Source organism: Lethenteron reissneri, chromosome 27 (genome assembly GCF_015708825.2).
Source record: "Lethenteron reissneri isolate LAM-NWPU_2019-01 chromosome 27, ASM1570882v1, whole genome shotgun sequence".
Taxonomy (NCBI): Eukaryota; Metazoa; Chordata; class Hyperoartia; order Petromyzontiformes; family Petromyzontidae; genus Lethenteron; species Lethenteron reissneri.
The window spans coordinates 14,692,107-14,710,600 of record NC_083805.1 but is presented as its reverse complement, the minus strand read 5'-3'; the positions used below and the strand labels follow the sequence as shown (position 1 = coordinate 14,710,600).

Here is an 18,494-nt window from a genome sequence, read left to right as displayed (position 1 = left end):
TGAGGCAAGAAGCAGGGGTAAACAAAAAGATTTCCAAAACCATGAACAAACACAAGATTTAACACAGTACATAACATTTGTGATCTGATCTCATCTGTGAAGGACAAGATTCCTGACGTGCAATATCCCGGCGTCTACAAATTAAGCTGTATCTGCGACAACCTCATCAGATCTTGGAAGGTAAGCCTGGATAGTGTTTAGATGGGCAACCACCAAACAAGTGCCATGTTGGTTGTGTGACTTCACGGTGGGCAAGTGAAGAGAATATTGCAGTAAAATCCATTGTTGTACTGTACTTCTAAGTTTTCATGTATATGGTCTTCGCCTTTACCAACCTGCAGTGACAAGTGTAGTGATTCTAGATTTGAAGTTTTCATGACTGCAAGGATTCATACTCTTTGGTTTTTTCGGTAAAGTCACGTAGGTAAAAAATTTAAATAAATTACTCGTCACAGCCACCTCTGAGACACACTTAAGCGGTGTGCTTTCGCTAAGTTGTCCCCACCTGAAGGACGCTTGTGTGATGCGCCCGAAACGTCGTGATTTAATTTATTTTCATTTTTTACCTACGTGACTTTACCGAAAAAACCAAAGAGTATGAGTTTGGTCAAATTACCACCGCAACCCGCAAAGGCTAGGAAAAGGCCCTCAGCCGTAGTGGACTGAACAAATAGGGATGAAGGTTAATTGACAGACAAGTGTGGACAATCGTAGGAATTGCCAAGTGAACAAGATTTTTCCAGATTGGTTTGAGAGGCCAGTGATAGAATGAGCCAAGAAGAAGCCCCTCCTCCAGCAGTGGACTCACACAAAGCATGTCAGAAACAGAATATGTACTTATACTGGAAGAATCCTATGAGCTATTCTGCTCTTTTTCACAGATGTCCAGGAGGGGTGGATCAAAACGTTACAACAATACTAAAACATAATAGTGCAAAGTATAGGAAAGGTAAACAAATTATTTAAAAAGTATACTAATGAAACCAAACTATGTTTATTCTTACCAGGTAAAGCCCATTGAACCATTCACTTATATTTCAGAAGTGACCTGGCCATAAGTGATAGCTGAACAAAGTGACTTATCACGTGTACATTTATAGCAGCAAAAGAGTATAAATAATAAAAATGCATGTTTCCAAATCTAAACAAAAATATCCACACGACCACGGGGAGAACACGCCAACTTCAAATATACAGTAGGCATCAGGGTCGGGATCGAACCCCCGAGGAGGCTGGCTAGCCAACAGCGTGCATGCGTGCGTGCTTGAGCGCTGCTGGGTGGCATACGTGTAGACATGGTGCTTGCGGGGGCTGTGCGGGTGGGGCTGGGTGTGGAAGGCAGGCGGCTCGGGAGGCACCGCCAGCAAGTGCCGCCCGTGTCTCAGCGTCAGCTCCGCGGGAGACTGAACCGCGGCCATCGGCACCGTGTCGCTGTCCATGAACCTGCAAACGTCCACACAGTAATTAACGAGTCGGCACTCGGCACCAGCACTGCGGACATCAATGATGGCCATTGTGTATTCTTTAGCCTAAATAATGTGCACCAGCATGGACCAGAAGTAGTCACACTCGACATGTTGATGTCCAACTCAAAACTGCAATGGAGTGTGTCACGGGGTCGACTTGAGGGCTACAAACACCCTGAGCTGCCCGTGCTGTCACACCATATCTCCCCCACCCACCCATTGCAACGCTGCAAACCTCTCCCAAATGTAATCACAATTGTGCTATCGGCATCATGTAATGAGACAAGGAGTCCATTTGAAAATCTTGCGGAGGAGTACAACCATTTGTGCGAGATAATAGCCCACAAAAGTGGATATCACAGAACTGCTTTTGAAATCTCTTCCAGTGACCTCTGGTCCACACAGATGTAGCACTTTCCCACCTGCTCTGCTACAAACTGACATTCAAACCAAATGATGTGCAAAATCAAATTTATTGCGATAGTTTTTTTTGTGCAGTCATTGATGACGAGGCTGAAACCAATAACTCACTCTACCCGAGAACCCGGTTTAACCACGGTCAGCTGCCTGGATTCAGACCCAGGATCCCAGTTGACAGCCAAGTGCTTTGACATGTGACACCACTGCATCAGTTATGAACATATTATCGACTGATCAACCCAAATGAATTTTAGTCATACAGCAAACATTCATTGGCAGACTCAATCCAGTAGGGGAAAATTGTACAAACCTATGGCGATGGGTTAATCACTCCATAAGATAATCCCTATCGACTTTGCCCAATGTGTATTTTTTACCAAACCTGCAAGCACTACCTGGTCATAATGTGAGGACTGCTGTGCAATCAAAATCACAAACAGCTCTCCAGATGTGCATGTCCCTCTCTTTGTACAGCATCTTGATACTTGTTCCCATTTAGATGTCATGTAATGTATCACATGATATACATAACTAGATTGAAAACTCATTTCTTCACAACTGATATTTTTGTGTTTAGTTTGTTGTCCTTCCCCCGCACCTCCAATTAGTATGGTTGGCTACGTACGGTGCGAAAGAAGTTCTACATACATAATTGCCGAATGTAAGCAGGGGAATTATGACACTTCAAAATGATTACAAATTATTACAATTAAACCACCAAAAAGGCAATGTTAATTTCGAATGTAGGTTTTTGCAGCCAATATATTTATCCAAGATTCATAATTGGTATAATAGATTAACATTGATCCATATCTGTTTTCAAATTCTGACAAATAAACAAATATGGATAAAATATAATGTACTGTTCTTATAATCTATGTGAAACTTGATAATAAGTGTTGAGTTAGTGCGACCAAAGAGTGCTGTGCAGGAATCAAGTTCCACTGCGGGATCTTGGTGAAGAAACCGCTGACGTGATGCGAGAACACTCAAACGCTGCACGTAAAGAGCCGGCAAACTACTTGCTGCACTGCCCCCAACAGAAAACGTTGCCACCCTGCATATAGGTGCCTTGCACGCACGATGAGCGTTTGAGTTGCTGTTGTTATAAATGTGCATCAGCGCCACCATATCCCATTAATTCGTTGAGGTAGAGAGGCGACCGTGTGGTTTGCGGTAGCAGCGAGACGTGTATCGGCATGCTTGTGTGCATGCGTGCGGTGTGAGTGTGCGTGTGCTCGTGATCGTTACCTGCCAGGACTCCACGTCAATGCCAGGAAGCAAAAGAGAGCCATGACGCACACAGCGCGTCTGCCCGATACACCGCCTCCTTTCAACTGGGTGTTCTAAGTAAGAGAAGCGCACACGCAAACACACACATGTGCCATCAAATTAACCCCACTGTAATAATAGTCCCCCCCGCCCCGATGCTGAAGTGCAGTGTAGCGGTTCTCCACTTCACTTGATAGAAAACACGCAGAAAGGTTTCATCACCAACGTGGAGACGTGCTTCACGAACACCCGCGTGCGTGATTCACCGTCAGCCGGACCGCTCGAATGGAAATCCCTTGCCATGATGCGCAATGCAGTCATGTCTGGGCAAATCTTGCGTGCTTTACGCATCGATTGCACACACCTGTTGATCAGTGTCAGGCCACGGTTGTGCGTTCAGTGCTCAGTTCTGCACTCCTTCAACGGAGGAACAGCACAAACTCTCTCCTGAAGCCCTCTCATCGTGGCTAGCAAGCAACAACATTGCCATTAAGCTCCTGAAATACATTGCTATAAGCAACAACAGAATTAAATAAAGATAAAGATAAAAACACATTGAAGCAAAATATTAATTTAACAGGGATGTCTTTTTTAAATCCTTTATATTAAGTTCGCTTGCTTGCTTACAACCGTGCAAATCTTTCGGTCGTTTTTTAACCCACTTCCCGTGATCCAATCGAGCTGACATTTTCCACACAGACTCGTTGCGCGTGACAATTAATGTTCGTGAAAATTTTTGTTCCAAAATTTTACACTTTTTAGGATAAAAATATTATATTTAATTACCAATTGCTTAATGGTGCAATGCAATCATCTGACCCATAGGTGGCAGCCATCTCAAGCCAGAGGACGAGAGGACTCTAGCCGCCACGCATATAAAGGATTTATAGAGAAAAACTTTGTTTTTACGGGTTATACTTGTTTAATCTGCTCAGAGCAGCAGGATATCCTCACAACCAGCACCAAGATCCAACATCAATATCTCTTTTGGAGACATTTTTCAAGATCAACTGAAATACATGCATCGAACTGTGTGTGTGAGAAGCAGTTATCTAAGATTTATTAAAATGATATTTTTTTGCTAACATTCAGGATGAAGGAGAAATTTAAAAAAACTATTAGGTGGCTAATATGAAAAAAACTGGAATTAATTAATCAAATTGCGACCCAGAATTGCAATGAATCGAATATCTGGAAGAATTAATGCCTAATACTTGACGATACTGGAAACAATGGTATTAGATCATGATATAAAGATGCCATACCAATCAGGAATCTTTTGAGGCCGAGTCGACTTAGGAAAAGCCAAGGCCAACATACCAATGGCGCTGTGCATTTTTGGCCAGGAATCTAATCCTGGACAGTGAAGTTGAAGCATACTGTACTAACAACCATAACAACCCTCCCCCCCTTTCCCAGGCACACAAAGGCAAATTCACCCTATACAGCCTTTCAGGCGATAAAGACAAGTGCTTCATAACCAGTACCAAAACCTGGCTACATTTGCGAACCCAGTGCAGATGTCTGTTTACTACACACTCAATTAAGGGCGTGTCAACATAGGTAAGGCCCAAACCTACGTTGAATAGGCACAATTGCCACGCAGCTCACATGGGTGGTCAGTCGCCTCGTTATCACTCTTTTATCCCTACGGTGATGACCTTTCCCACAGATCTCACTCCATGATTCCTCCACCCATGCTGGAGATGCGATCTCACCAATACTCTTTTGTCTTGTTCATACTGTATTCCACCACCAAACTGCAGGTCAAACACTTCTCTTTCAGCTTCCTATCTGGCACTGCGCGATGTTGGACTTACCTCCCATTGTATATATGTTGAACTTCTTTTGCACCGTACGTAATCAACCATGCTAATCGGTCTCTTTTTTCTCCCCCAAAGTTCTTACAACCTTGCTCAATTAAAGAAACGTCCGATAAACCTTTACCTATTATCACATCGAAACGGGCACCTACCTCGGTTATCAGCCCCTCCAGCCTCTGCTTGAGTTCCGCGTTGTCTCTCCGGAGCCGCTCGTTCTCGCCCAGCGCGTCTCGAAGGCGCGCCTCCAGGCCCGTCACGTACTCCTTCTTCTTGCGCCGGGACTGGCAGGCTGACTCGCGGTTCTTGATCATGCGCTGCTGCCTCTTCAGCACCTTCACCTGCTCGCACAACGGCACAGCATTCCCTCATTATTCGAGAAGAATACGTTCCGGAGATGCTCGCACCTCCGATTAGCACGATTGGCTATGTACGGTGTGAAAGAAGTTCAACATATATATATGAATGGCAAATTTTGCTGAAAATTATATTGGCCTATGAAAATATTTTTAATGAATAACCTGGAGTACATAAATAGCTATTAAAAACATGAACCTAACACAAAAAAATATCAAATTGGTTATAATAAACAAAGTAAATAACAATAAATATTTAAGTATTAAATAATAGTTTATAAATGAACATACGCCGTGGTGGCCAAGGGCCAGTCTCCCTCACGTAGAAATACATTTGTGTACATAATATATGGTTTGTTTCTGTTTGCAAAGATCCACTATCTCTATCAATATGCCAATGAAAAGTGCAAGGGCAGAAACTGCCTTTCGGGGTATGGATGCAAGCTATCTGAGATTGCAATATGAGACACTGCAAAGTTATGAAACAAAATGAACACCCCTTGATCGTTACAAAACACTTTGTGTGATTTAAAGCAAAATATAATTTAGGATGTATCCTTATAAAAAAAATGCGAACATGCCCAATATCCTAATTTCCTGATATATTTGTACATTTTAGCCATCATGCGTGGATAATGCCAGATTAAGTGAAAAACCAAACGTTAAGATTTTCCTGTGCAATCATTGGTGCCTGGGTTGAGGCCAAACTAACTTGACTTGGAAGTCTGATTAAATCAGATATATGAAAACTATATTCATACCTAGACCATATTCATCAGTAAATGCACAGTAACTCCAACAAGGCCAACAGCATGAACTCACTGAGCCACCTAGCCACTTCCTTTAGCCACACCGTCCAACGGTAACATCTGACAAACACGGTGAAATCTTTGTGTGGGCTCAACGTACGTCGACGTCCCTGCCGTACGGGTCTCTCGACGGCGGTTGTAGGGGCACAATTCTCTTGACGACGGCGGCGGCGGCAGCAGCAGTGGTGGGTGGTGCTGTACTGGCAGGCGGTGACAGGCAGGCACCCGGCGCAGAAGCAGACATGGAGCCCACAAACGTCGGAGAACACAAACCAGCCACCGACGTACCCGTCACCCCATTTTCCATCTTGGTTGTCAGGCCATTGGCCATTCCCTTGACAACAACGCCATTAGCTGTGCCATTTGATAGTCCGTTTGCCAGGCCACCCTGGGGCAGGTTGCACGGTCCATGTGCAAGCTGCGTGCGGCCGAGTCCAGGCTGCGGCTGCTTGAGAAGGCACTGGGCTGGCAGGCGAGTGAGCCCACCTGTGGATAGGACCACCGGTTGGGCTGTGTGTGCATGGATGACAGGGATGGAGAGGTCACAGGGCAGTGTGGGATAAACGAGAAGGACGTGGTTTAGCTAAAATAATTCTCTAGTCATCGTGAATGAAATATACTATTCACATTTGTATTAAACATACTCGCGTGAAATAAATGTGCTGGAACATATATATTTTATCATATACCACTAATATTTTCAAGGTTGTCCTACATGCAGTGGAGTTGTCATATACAACATAGGATTGGCACTTCATAGTATTCAAAGTCAGTGTTACCCTGGTCAAATAAGCAATGGGAATGATGGTGATCTCCCCATTTTTGGTACAGAGACAATTATGGGATTTTCACATTTAATTCGTGGAGACCAGTTCCTCTATAGCAGTGGTTCTGAACCTTTACTGCAGCCTGCACCCCTTTGGTTCTCAATCGTTAAAAATAATTATGTTAATAAATACATCGATTTCAAGAAACAAAGTAGCTACTTATGTGCCCGTGCTAAATTTGTGTTTTCTATCATTTACCTTGTAAAAAAATTCTGGCATGTCTCACACCCCCAGAAAGGGCATATTGCACCCCAGGTTAAGGACCACTGCTCTATATGCTATCCACTATTGATCTCCAACCAAAGGGTAATAATGTTTAGAGTCAACCCCTGAACAGAATTTAAACTTATTTTTAAACTGTTTAATTTTGAGCTGAGCACAGGTATCACATTGTGTGTGGTGCATTCTGCTGTGCCACTGCTAAGTGATGGGAGATGAACTGCAACCTTCAGGTCACATTACTGACCAGCAGGCTTTGCCTGGAAAGCGATGGTTTGTGGCACCAGGGAAGTCACCGGCTGCAGGATAAGGGTTTTGGTGGTGTTGGGTGCTGCAGTGATGCCAGAAGGCAGAGCAAGGTTGGACTGTAGCAACTGGGGTGCCTTCTGCTGGCACTGAGTTGGCACCAACCCTAGAAGGAAGATAAAGTTTTTTTTTCATTATTCATATTTTTTAGGCAGGAAAATCTCACTAAGTCTCATGGCTCTATTCCGTGTGTTTAGTTGGATGTCCTTCCCCCACACCTCTGATTAGCATGGTTGGCTATGTAAGGGTGTGAAAGAAGCTCAACATACATACGTACTGCCCATGATGATTGCTGTATACAATTTAAATTGAGTAATTGGTGGGTAATTTTTCTAATTTGGCAAATTTAGACCATGCACACAATGACTGATGATATGGGCTCTTCAATGTCCAATCTGCACTATCTGAAGCAGACTGCGTGTATTTTACGTTTAACACACCCACAGTGTTCACCAGGCCAGCTGCTGGATTAAAATCGTGAACACCTGCAGCAAGTGGCAAACATCCTTTCACTCGGTCATGTCACAGCCAGAGCACACATTTGTACACGAAAAAACACAATTCACAGGATATGATAAACCATTAATTGGAAAGGAATGTGATACACTCAATCAAGCATGGGTCCATAAATATTTAACTCTCTTGAGCAAAAGTAGTTACAAACGCTCCAAGTGGGGCTGTTGTCAGGACAATGAGTACATTTTAAGCTTAAACACACACGCAATGGCCTAACCCTTACCAATTAGCTCACATAAAATCCACTTTACAGATCAAGAGTACACTGAAAACTTCTCACAAAAGTTAAGGGGCAGCTACAGGTATCACTGTTACCTACATGTCAACTGTCCTAGTGTTTATCACAAAGCAATTAAGCCTAAATTTTAAATCCTCAAGAGCTAAAATACGTTTAATAAAGTAAAAAGCCAAACTTGACACGAGTTTTTTTGTGGCATCATTGAAAGAAATCTGGTTTAAATCACAGATAAGTTGAAATCTGGATATGAACCTAGGATGTCAGTGATGTCTCTGGGCCACCTGGCCACCGTGGCCTTATAAAAGTTTCCCCCCTCTTGGCAGTTGCATTCTCCCCTTACGCTCCATGTCCAAACGTGCCAGTGCATTAAGTGACTTGCTCCTCGGCCAAGCGAGCTCACCCACCTGTGGTCGGTGCAAGAGCCTCATGCTTGGGTTCCCGTTTGGGCCACTCCAGGATGGCCTGGGTTTGGCTGGGTGGGGAGCCTGAAGCCTGCGTCCGTGGCGGGGAGGGAATGTCCCCCACACAGTACGGCGGTGTTGGTGGCCCCTCCAACTTCACTCCCAGGCACGGTGCAGCGCTTGCCTGCGTTGGGCAGGGAGAGTTGAGAGGTGACGCAAGAGGCTCTTGATTTCACAATTAATTAAAAGTTTAAGTCATGGAGTCTCTCCATGAAAAAACAAGTGTTGTGAGGTGCTCGTCTCCACCGGTGGCCACGAGCCACATTCCTACGATGGGAGTTATCTTACCCATAAGACCATCATTGTTGGGTTTATCTCACAATAATACTATTTTATGGACACGAAGAATGATGGCCCTGGGTTAAGATAACCCAGTATTTTACCGACTACATTTTTCATTCATCGATATAAAAATCATCTGCATTGTCCCTGCTTCCTCGTACCGCGTGCTTTTGTGAAGACTCCACCACGGTGCTGATGAGGACCTCGGACGAGTTGGATGAGGGTGGAGAGGGAGGCTCCTCCTTTATTAGCACGTCTGCATGAAAACAAACCAAAATCACCTCCATTGCACCACAGTGAAAAAGGAAATGCTCTGTAAAGCACAGGCAAGTGGACTAAACACGAGGAAGAGGCGGCGTTAAATCAACCCTGCCCCTTATAACACAAACAAAAAGCTCACACGAGTTCCACACTTAAACCAATGGGACGGACTTGTGCAAAACCCAGTCACAACAACCCTTGACATCTGTTTGCTGCCGCTATCGGTAGACACATACTGAATTTTACAAGCAAAGCACAACACCAAGAGTGCCACCATGTGAAGCTAGTGATTCACTCACATCGCTACCCAAGGATGTAGTGGGTCCACACACGCATTAGCCAAAGATAAAATAACACGTGACATAACTTCCTGATGGGATGCATGCAAGGCTAGGAGCAAGGTAAGGAGCCAGATAAGATAACAATTGTCTGATTGGCCAGAGAAACGATGCCAGATGAAACCATTTCCTTTATCGCTCCATTGTGCCGCACATAGCAATGACAGCTTAAAGCTCGAAGCATGAATCATCCTGTTCTTGAGCCTGTGAAAATCACCATGTGTGAAGCAGGATTTATGAACAGAGGATGACTCAACTGTTTTCAATACGTCGCACTATTAGGCTGATGCAACTGAGTGACAGTGCCCTCAATCAAGAGTCTTGCGTCACCTCCCAACTCTCCCTGCCCACGTCACTTAAAGAAAGTGTCACCACTGAAAGAGCACATAAGTGTCAACAAAGCTTTAAAGTTTATCAAGCAATGATTACCGTGGGCATGAAACCACAATGTGGCATGTCAGAAGACTTACTCGTGTGCGTTCACACTAAAACTCTTCCACTCTCAAGACTTGCAAACACCTAGCACTCGTACCTTGGAAAATTTCGGTGTAAACGTGTGACCAGGGGTCACTGGAGGACGACGATGACGAGGAGGGGGAGAGAGATTCCAGCTTGAGCTCGATGTCATTGTCTTCGTCCATCTGTAAGAAGTGCAAGTGTGCGTGCTGTGAGACGCTTTCGTTTTGGTTGGTCAAGTAAAGTAAATATCCCTAGAACAAGAATTGGAATGGTGACAAAGCCTTTGCCGTTGCAGCACCAACGTTTGGAACAACCTTGTTGCAACCCTGAACATCGCAAATCTTTCTTCAAAAATATACTGAAGCAGAAGTTTAGTGCTGGATAGTCACATTTGCAAATGTGATTTGTAACTTTGATACTTACCTGAGTAGTATCTATAGTTCAATGTTATTTTGCCATTTTATTGAGGGACTACTGCCGAGTGCTGTTATCTTGGTGTGGTCTGGGACAGTTTTGTTTTTGTTTTTGCTGCCTTGCCCAATCTTGAGAAATCTGACTTGTATAGTTAATGCATGTAATATTTATTCATATTTCGTGGCTTCCTGACCATTTTCTCTAGTTTGCACTCCCATCGTTTTTCGTATTGTTCACTGTTGTAAATCGCTGAGCCGCCAAAACTGGACACCTGTGAAAAAAAGCTTCAAAGCTCATTGGAATAAATAAAGATTCCGATTCTGTTTGGCGAAGTGGCTAGGTGACTCGCAGGGATAATTCCATGTTGGAGCACTAAGCCAGCAGGGCAGAGCCCTGGTTTGAATCTGGTCATCCATCTGCAATTAAGCTGCATTCTCAAGCATTGTGAGCTACCCCTCTAAGCTTATTTCCCTTTAAATGCACATCACATATTGTAATTAATTTGGATTTTCACTTAATGCGGCATATTCCAGCTATACGAATTAAAAAGAAAACGTCTCTCTGTGGGAAACCAACAGTGTCTATCTAACAAGAGGCTGATTGCTGCCCCGAGACGGCAAAATGTTGGCCGCTGGACCAGGGTGAGAAATGGAAGTGAACGGATGCAGTCCCCCACACTCTGTGAGCCATACAACTCTGTCGATGTTTGTCCCTTTCCACAATGCCCCCCCCTTCTCTAACCTCTGCAACCAGAGGGTAATTATAATAATTTAAAACATATTTTCAAAACCCTTGAACGAATGCTCATACAACATATAGCGAAGCAATGCCCTCTCCACAAATACGAAGAAGACATCACAGCGATACACTCCGCTGCTCCCGACGCGATTATTTGGCTTGACCACCTGAACGTAAAATTGTAGTTGTTACTCTGCGTCTATATCAACCCTATGAAAGAATAATTAATGCTTAGATGAGGTCATCCCAAACATAAATATATTGTTGTATAATTTTGTACCATGTGAATGTTTTTGGACAAAAACAGGCAATAAAGTTATACTAAACAAGGGTTCCCATCGATCGCACGTCTGACATCCACATCCATTTTTATTTATTTATTCTTTTATTTCACCAGGTAAGGCACACGGAGCTATATACAGTAAAACCTTGGATTGCGAGCATAATTCGTTCCGGAAACGTGTTTGTAATCCAAAGCACTCGTATATCAGTTGTGATCACGTGACGCTCGGCAGACAAAGCGTATACACGTACTACTCGTATTGCAAGACCTCGCTCGTTTATCAAATTAATATTTATTTAAAAAATTTGCTCGTCTTGCAAAACACTCGCAGACCAAGTTACTCGCAATCCAAGGTTTTACTGTAGCTCTTTTTCAGAAGCGACCTGGCCACAAATGATAGCTCAATGAAAATGTATAGCAGCCAAATACTCTAAACGCATGTTTCTAAATGTGGAGGAAAAACCCAGAGGACCCCGAGAAAGATCCACAAGCGACCACAGGTAGAACGTGCAAACTCCAACTATACAGGCATCAGGGTTGGGTTGCAGCCCACGAACTCGTGCCTACCAGGCGAGTTAGTTAGCATCTCGCCACTGTGGCGCCCCATTGACCCTGCGATGTGCAGAATAGTTACATGGGTGGCCCTAGTCAAAGAATGTGCCTCAATTCTGAAAGAGTCACATGGTATGCTGAGCGTTGGGTCGGTCCGCTAAGAGCTACCTTGAGAAGCCGGGCCAAGTCCGCTAGCCTCGTTCGTAATCCCGCTAGCCTCGGTGATAAGTCAGCTCGACCCAATAGTCATGGAAACGCAGGTTCAGTGGTGTTGACTCGGTGCTCCAACAATGCCATAAGCCATACAGCCACATTTCTTCAATATCATTCGTGGGAACTATGGCTGTTTCAATAAACAGAACACATTCCTGCGGAGGGAGCTGGTAGGAACGTTTGGTTTCTCGGTCAATGGCCAGGGTCAACGGCGGCGTGGTGTATTCAGCAAATATGCCCGACTGTGAGGGCGGGCACAAGCCGGCGTGAGTAGGTTGAACGTTGAGTTTTACAAGGGCACCACGGGGTGACCAGCCCCTCCCCACCCAGCCCCACCCCTCCCACCCAGCCCCACCCTCCCCACCCAGCTCCTCCCCACCCTCCACACCCAGCCCCTCCCCACCCAGCCCCTCCCCACCCTCCACACCCAGCCCCTCCCCACCCTCCCCACCCAGCCCCTCCCTGCACGACGGACACAATAATCCCCTGTGGGCTGGTGTAACCAGGAGGTTTCTACCAGTAAAAGGTGTTCAGACAGTGACAATGTATATATTCACAGACATCAATTTCCCATTTTTATTTGTTTCCAATATCAAACCCAGGAGAAGATATTGCCATACAAGGGATCATAGAAGTCTTCCCATTTGATCTAGAGCAGTGTTCTTCAATGCAAGACCTGTGGGCCACTGGCGGCCTTTAGTGCAGCCCCTGACGTAAAGCCCCAGACAATACACAAATGTGAAAACACCCCATCATCGTACTGTCAAACCCAATGGTTTCAAATGCGTGGCAGCCCTCACACTGATGTCTTATCAGCGAAAGTGCCCCCCCCCCTCTGATAGTTAGTGAATAACACTGATCTAGAGCGAATATACAACATCCATAGGAATAGGACCGATCCAGACACACATTGTCATACTATGCATTAACAGAAGTGTCTATATTACTGAAAAGGTTGCAAACGCAGCAGCACACTCACATGGGAATGATCGCGAAGGATGCCAAAGGGGTCTTCGGGGTCGTCTGGAATGTCCATGTTTTCCAGGTCATAGAGGCAGCCATCTGTAAGGATGCACACAAGATGGGGTTACGGTATGTTAAGATGAATTCATTGCTGTTTATCGGACTGTAGCACTGTTATTGGGAATGTGGTTTCAATCCGGCTGGGTGGCATTGCAACACAAGGGTTGGTCAAAGGTTTCAATCTTGGTCAAGCTGCCACACAGCCCATAAACCCCATCAGGATCAATACAATGGGTATCTCTTTTTCAGAAGTCAACAGTAATTGTCCTTCGAAAAAAACGGAACACACCAAAAGAATGTGGAATTTCCACCACTGGCGTATGGTCTCTAATAGAAATGAGTATCATACCTTGACTGTTTGAGCAGACAAATACTTGGAATGATCGATGTTGTCCATTATAAGGACTTATGATGTGTGTGATGAGCATCATGCTATGACCACTGTGTACCTGTGATTGTGTGATCACTTTTCACAATCAATTAACTTCTGGGTGAACTACAACAACAATGTATCCAGCGCCTTTCAGGGAATAGAGATTATGGCATGATTAGGTGGTAGATAAACATAAGGTCGTAGTCGCACTAATGTAATGTCCAAAATGGCCAAAAAAATTACCGCAAATTACTCAGTTAAAATATTCATAGCCATTGTTGGCCTTGTACTGTGGAAATGTGGTAGGGCCATCTTGAAAAAGAGTCATGAGACTCGGGCTTTCCTGGGTAAACAAGTGTAAAGATAATAAATTAAGTGGCTATAATAATAATTTAAAAAACATTTTAAAAATTCCAGAAACATGGAGTTCTTGTCGGGAAAGAAAATGTAGCAAAAAAACACGTGATCTTTGCACAGGAAACTGTTGCACAATTTGTGACGCAATAGTTGGCTAAATAACAATCGTTTTGAAACCAAAAATGTGGTGGACTTGTTATGCCCTTTTTTTCCCAATCGTGCAAGTTGTTTTTCATGGCTGAGTTGTGATATTTAAGCAACTGTGCGACTTGCAAAGGTGTGCAGTGTAGCGTTACGTTTCCGTGTGTTCAGGTCTGTAAAGCCTGCATGGGTGTTGCACTCAAAACATCCTGAACCTGGATATTCGTGTGCTATATTTATGCTGCCAGTCAATGCCCTTTGTTGAATCAAATGAGCATCCATTGTGAATCACAATCCTTTATCACAAGTAAAACATGATCATCCTGGCAGTGGGTGGTGGCTATGCACACCTGCAATGAAATCGAGCACTGTGGAGGCGAGAGTTGGTGCATCGCACAAATGTTGTGAAACTCCTTTCCCGTGGGCGTTGAGATGCCATAACCTGGCTCGCCAGCAGTAGGCAGCACACCGAAGTGGACTGATTGCCATCTGTTCCCATCTGTGCATGGATAGTGCGTTGCCACCTCGCACGTGTGCGGGTGTTCCAGTTTCCTCCCACGAGCTCACACATTAATTAATTGCCTGAAAAAATGTTATAATAAATACCCAATACATGACCCTCCCGAAAAAGAGTCCTGCAATACAACGTGGCTTTCATGGATAAATAAGTAAATGATTGACAATGGCTTTATGGGGTAAGATCTTTATTTTCTCTCAATTATTGTCATAGGCAATTTCAATATTTAACACAGGCAAACAGTAGTCTACTCTTGGGAATGATGTCTCATGGTCTTTAACATGGATTCCAGCAGACTCTGCTTTGGCAATTCCAAAATAATCTATCCGTGAAAAGTAAAGTCAATTCCAGGTTACTACTAACATTTACTACCCTATTGTAGTGTTACACATACCACCATAATGACCCTGCCCATAGTTAATTTTACTGTTATAGAAACTAAACAGGTTATATGCCTGTGGTCTAGCTAGGATGTAAATTGTAGGAAGGAACACAAACAATTACAGAAATGGAAGATAATTAGTGTGAACAGCAATTGCCATGATAATTTATAAAATGGCAAACATTCTTATTTCAACTTTTCACAATAAGTAGGCTATACTTGACAATTTGATCGTGCTTGATTTGTAACAAATTATGTAAACTTTACTGGATAACTGCTGCACCCAAGTCAAAAAGTCGAGGTGATTAAAACGATCGTAGAGTGGTTCCAGTCGCCACTGTTTGTCCTGAGCCAGTGGTAGAAATTCCACATTCCCAGGGTGCTGGCCATGAGAGGCCAAATTGATCCTCGACCTTGATTTTAAACCTGCGATGTTCCGGCTGCCACGAGCAAGGAACTCCAGTCACAGCACAACTTGGCTGGATTCACTCTCACACCTGCAGCACTCCATCGGATCTCACCAGAAAAATCAGGGCATCTCCTTATGTCGACCATTATGCAAATTACCATTATTCTGCAGACCCAAGTGCAAAATATACATTAACACTGCTAATTCACAGCCAAGTCCCTTGATGAGAATTTAACGTTTTTACAACATCAGCGTTCAGTGTCACTCTGTGTGCAATAGTCTGCCATGTCAGATAAAATTATATTTGCATTGAATGCTAATTCTTAACGAATGGATGGTCTGTTGCAGACTGCCAAATTCAGCTATGATGCAGTCTCATATAATCAGCACATGGACGCCTTGAGACATTTGATATACACGCTTTAGCAGGCAGGTTCAAATTCCACGTGAAACACGACTTCAATGGTAGAAGGAAAGCTTATAATCTAATACATTACCCTTACACAGATGAGCAGATACGCATCTGCTTTCTAACCCCCCACCATCCCCCTCCGCTGACGCAATTTCGCAAAGTGCTCCTTGTAAATAAAGGTTCATCCTACAATCCACAAAAACTATTCACTTTACGAAGTAGCACTGAAACTAACGTGTGTACAGTGTGCCCCTCCGGCATCGTGCCAACGTTCAGCTGGCAAACTGAGCCACGTGGAACACCGGCATCAACTATGAGGGGGACAGCTTCTAACAAGTGGTTTGCGGAGCTGGGTAATTCGCTGCTTAATTAAGATTTATGCCAGATCAACGCGGTCATAAGTGAGTAGACGCTTACGTAACCTGATAAAATGAGCCGATTTCTCGGTAGTAGTAATCTAATGTGCACCTCCAACTGTCGCAAACAACACGGCTGCTTGAGCAAAAACAACCGTAGTCAACAGACGGTAGAAACCCAATACGTTTGGGTGGGCTGTGAGAGCGATTTTAACATGGACATGCTGTACTTCTGTTTAAAAACCAATAACACGGATACATGTTAATTAAAAGTCACAATTCACATGAAATTATTGTTCCTATGGTGTGAAAGTTTAAGCACACACTGTGGCTGTCAATAGTAATAACCTTTCAAGACAAAATAGAGAGCAGAGAAACGTTTTTGGGGGCAAAAATTATTCACCAGAAGAGGAAATCACCATATACAATAGAGATAGCCAACTAAATGTTGTTATGCTATAAAGCAGTGTTAAAGGATACGAGTTTTCACATTTATATATACACCACCACCATATCAGTCCTTTAAATTTTGTATAATTTTTCATTTTAGTAGACCAATATGCTAGCCAGTGTCCCTCTGCTAATCTCCAATGACTCTGCGAAAATTGTAAAAAATCCACATTTCCATGACAGAAACCAGTGTATATTATATAACCACGGTTGCAATGCCTTTAAACGGTATTCCTCTCATCAATCTCAGATGTACGATGGGCTGATTCGACCCCCCCAAACCACAATTACAAACCACAACTGCTGGTCATGGGTCACGAGCGCTCTGACCACAGTGCCACGCGCCCGGATATTGGCAGGTTAAAGTATTCGATAAATTCGATGAACGGCATTACACTTTTTAGAAGCTCATGTTAATGTACTTGCAGTGAGTATTCTTTAACATTGCCTTGAGTCTGGTGGGACTAATCTACGTTGCTTTTCCTGGTGGTTTCCAAGCATTGTTGTGCAGCAGTGTTAGCTGATAGCGTATGAGCGGCGTGTGGTTTCGGTCATGCGACATTTTGTTTATTATGCTGTGGTTTTTATTTTGCTGTGTAACATGCATGCGGTTGATGCATTTTGTTGATTGTGCCGTGTGTTATGAGGTGGTCACTGCTCCGCGTGTAAATAGCAACCGTGGAATGCATGCTTGATGTTGCTTTTAGTCTTGTAAGTAATTTTGGGGGCCATCAAGGGCCACTCTTAAAAAAACAACAAAAGCACTTTGCTCCATTATTTTCAACTCAAATATTGGGGTACCGATGAGGTCTAAATTTATGTATTCAACAGGCCAGTTCAGACACTGTGATAAGTTATCGCTTTGCACTAGACTGGAAATTATACTTTGGACTGTGATATTTCCACACATGAAACACAAAGGAGTGTAACAATGTATTGACTTGACTTCAATACATGATGCTCATGATGCAAGCATGACATTAAGTGTGACTTACATATTTTAATATATGTTGTATATTATTTGTTCGTGTCAATAGAGGCACTGCAATGCACGAATTTTTGGAACAAAATCAATTCTTAAACTCAACCACAACCCTCAATTCTGACAATTAATCTAACTACAAGGGGGTGCATCATTACAGACCAACCATTCCACATTAATTTGAGCAGACATTACCTTTAAAAAAATATCTAACCTGCTTCTAAAGAAGAGATACCATATACATAATTCTAGTTTAGTCAAAAGTTGTTTTGGATGAATGTGTACGTGTCGCTAACGTGAATCTAGTAACTACACTTTCACAACAACACTCCCACGCGCACACACACAGCTTGCCAAGTGAAAGCCACCATTATGGAACGTGGCTTCATAAAGAACTTTAGCCACCGCCCTTGTACCCCAGATCTATTGCTCAGTCCTCTCATTTGTCTCATGGTTTGAAGAAACATCTGTGGGGATGGGAACCCAATGCACTTTTGAATCGAGATTTAAAACTCATTTGTTTAAAACTGCTTTCTGCGTTTAGTTCGTTGCCCTTTCCCCGCACTTCAGATTATCACGGTTGGCTACGTACGATGCGAAAGAAGTTTAACATACATGCATTTAATGCCAAATCAATTTCCCAGATCAATTTCAAAATTGCGCTCGCCATCTTCAATATCCTCCCTGGACTCGTCCGTGTCGACATATTGCCTCTCATCCCACTCTACTCCCCTCCAAATGGCCAGTCAATCTTCGCTCAATGGGAGGTTGCTCTTTCTCCTATCGCCCGCACATTCTGTAACTCCCTTCTAGCTATCTATGCTGTTGAGTCTCTATGTCCA

General features: G+C 43.6%; 1 protein-coding gene across 1 annotated transcript in view; it reads right to left on the bottom strand.

Annotated features, from left to right (window-relative positions):
• Positions 1–18,494, bottom strand: part of ATF6B (activating transcription factor 6 beta) — a 34,804-nt gene that overhangs the window by 11,823 nt on the left and 4,487 nt on the right. Inside the window, exons 2-10 of the mRNA XM_061561547.1 lie at positions 13,230–13,312; positions 10,124–10,232; positions 9,154–9,248; positions 8,654–8,834; positions 7,437–7,601; positions 6,244–6,653; positions 5,134–5,319; positions 3,138–3,232; positions 1,288–1,443 (exon numbers count right to left, since the gene is read on the bottom strand). Of these exons, the coding sequence (XP_061417531.1) occupies positions 1,288–1,443; positions 3,138–3,232; positions 5,134–5,319; positions 6,244–6,653; positions 7,437–7,601; positions 8,654–8,834; positions 9,154–9,248; positions 10,124–10,232; positions 13,230–13,312 (1,480 nt within the window). The remainder of the gene's footprint in view (positions 1–1,287; positions 1,444–3,137; positions 3,233–5,133; positions 5,320–6,243; positions 6,654–7,436; positions 7,602–8,653; positions 8,835–9,153; positions 9,249–10,123; positions 10,233–13,229; positions 13,313–18,494) is intronic.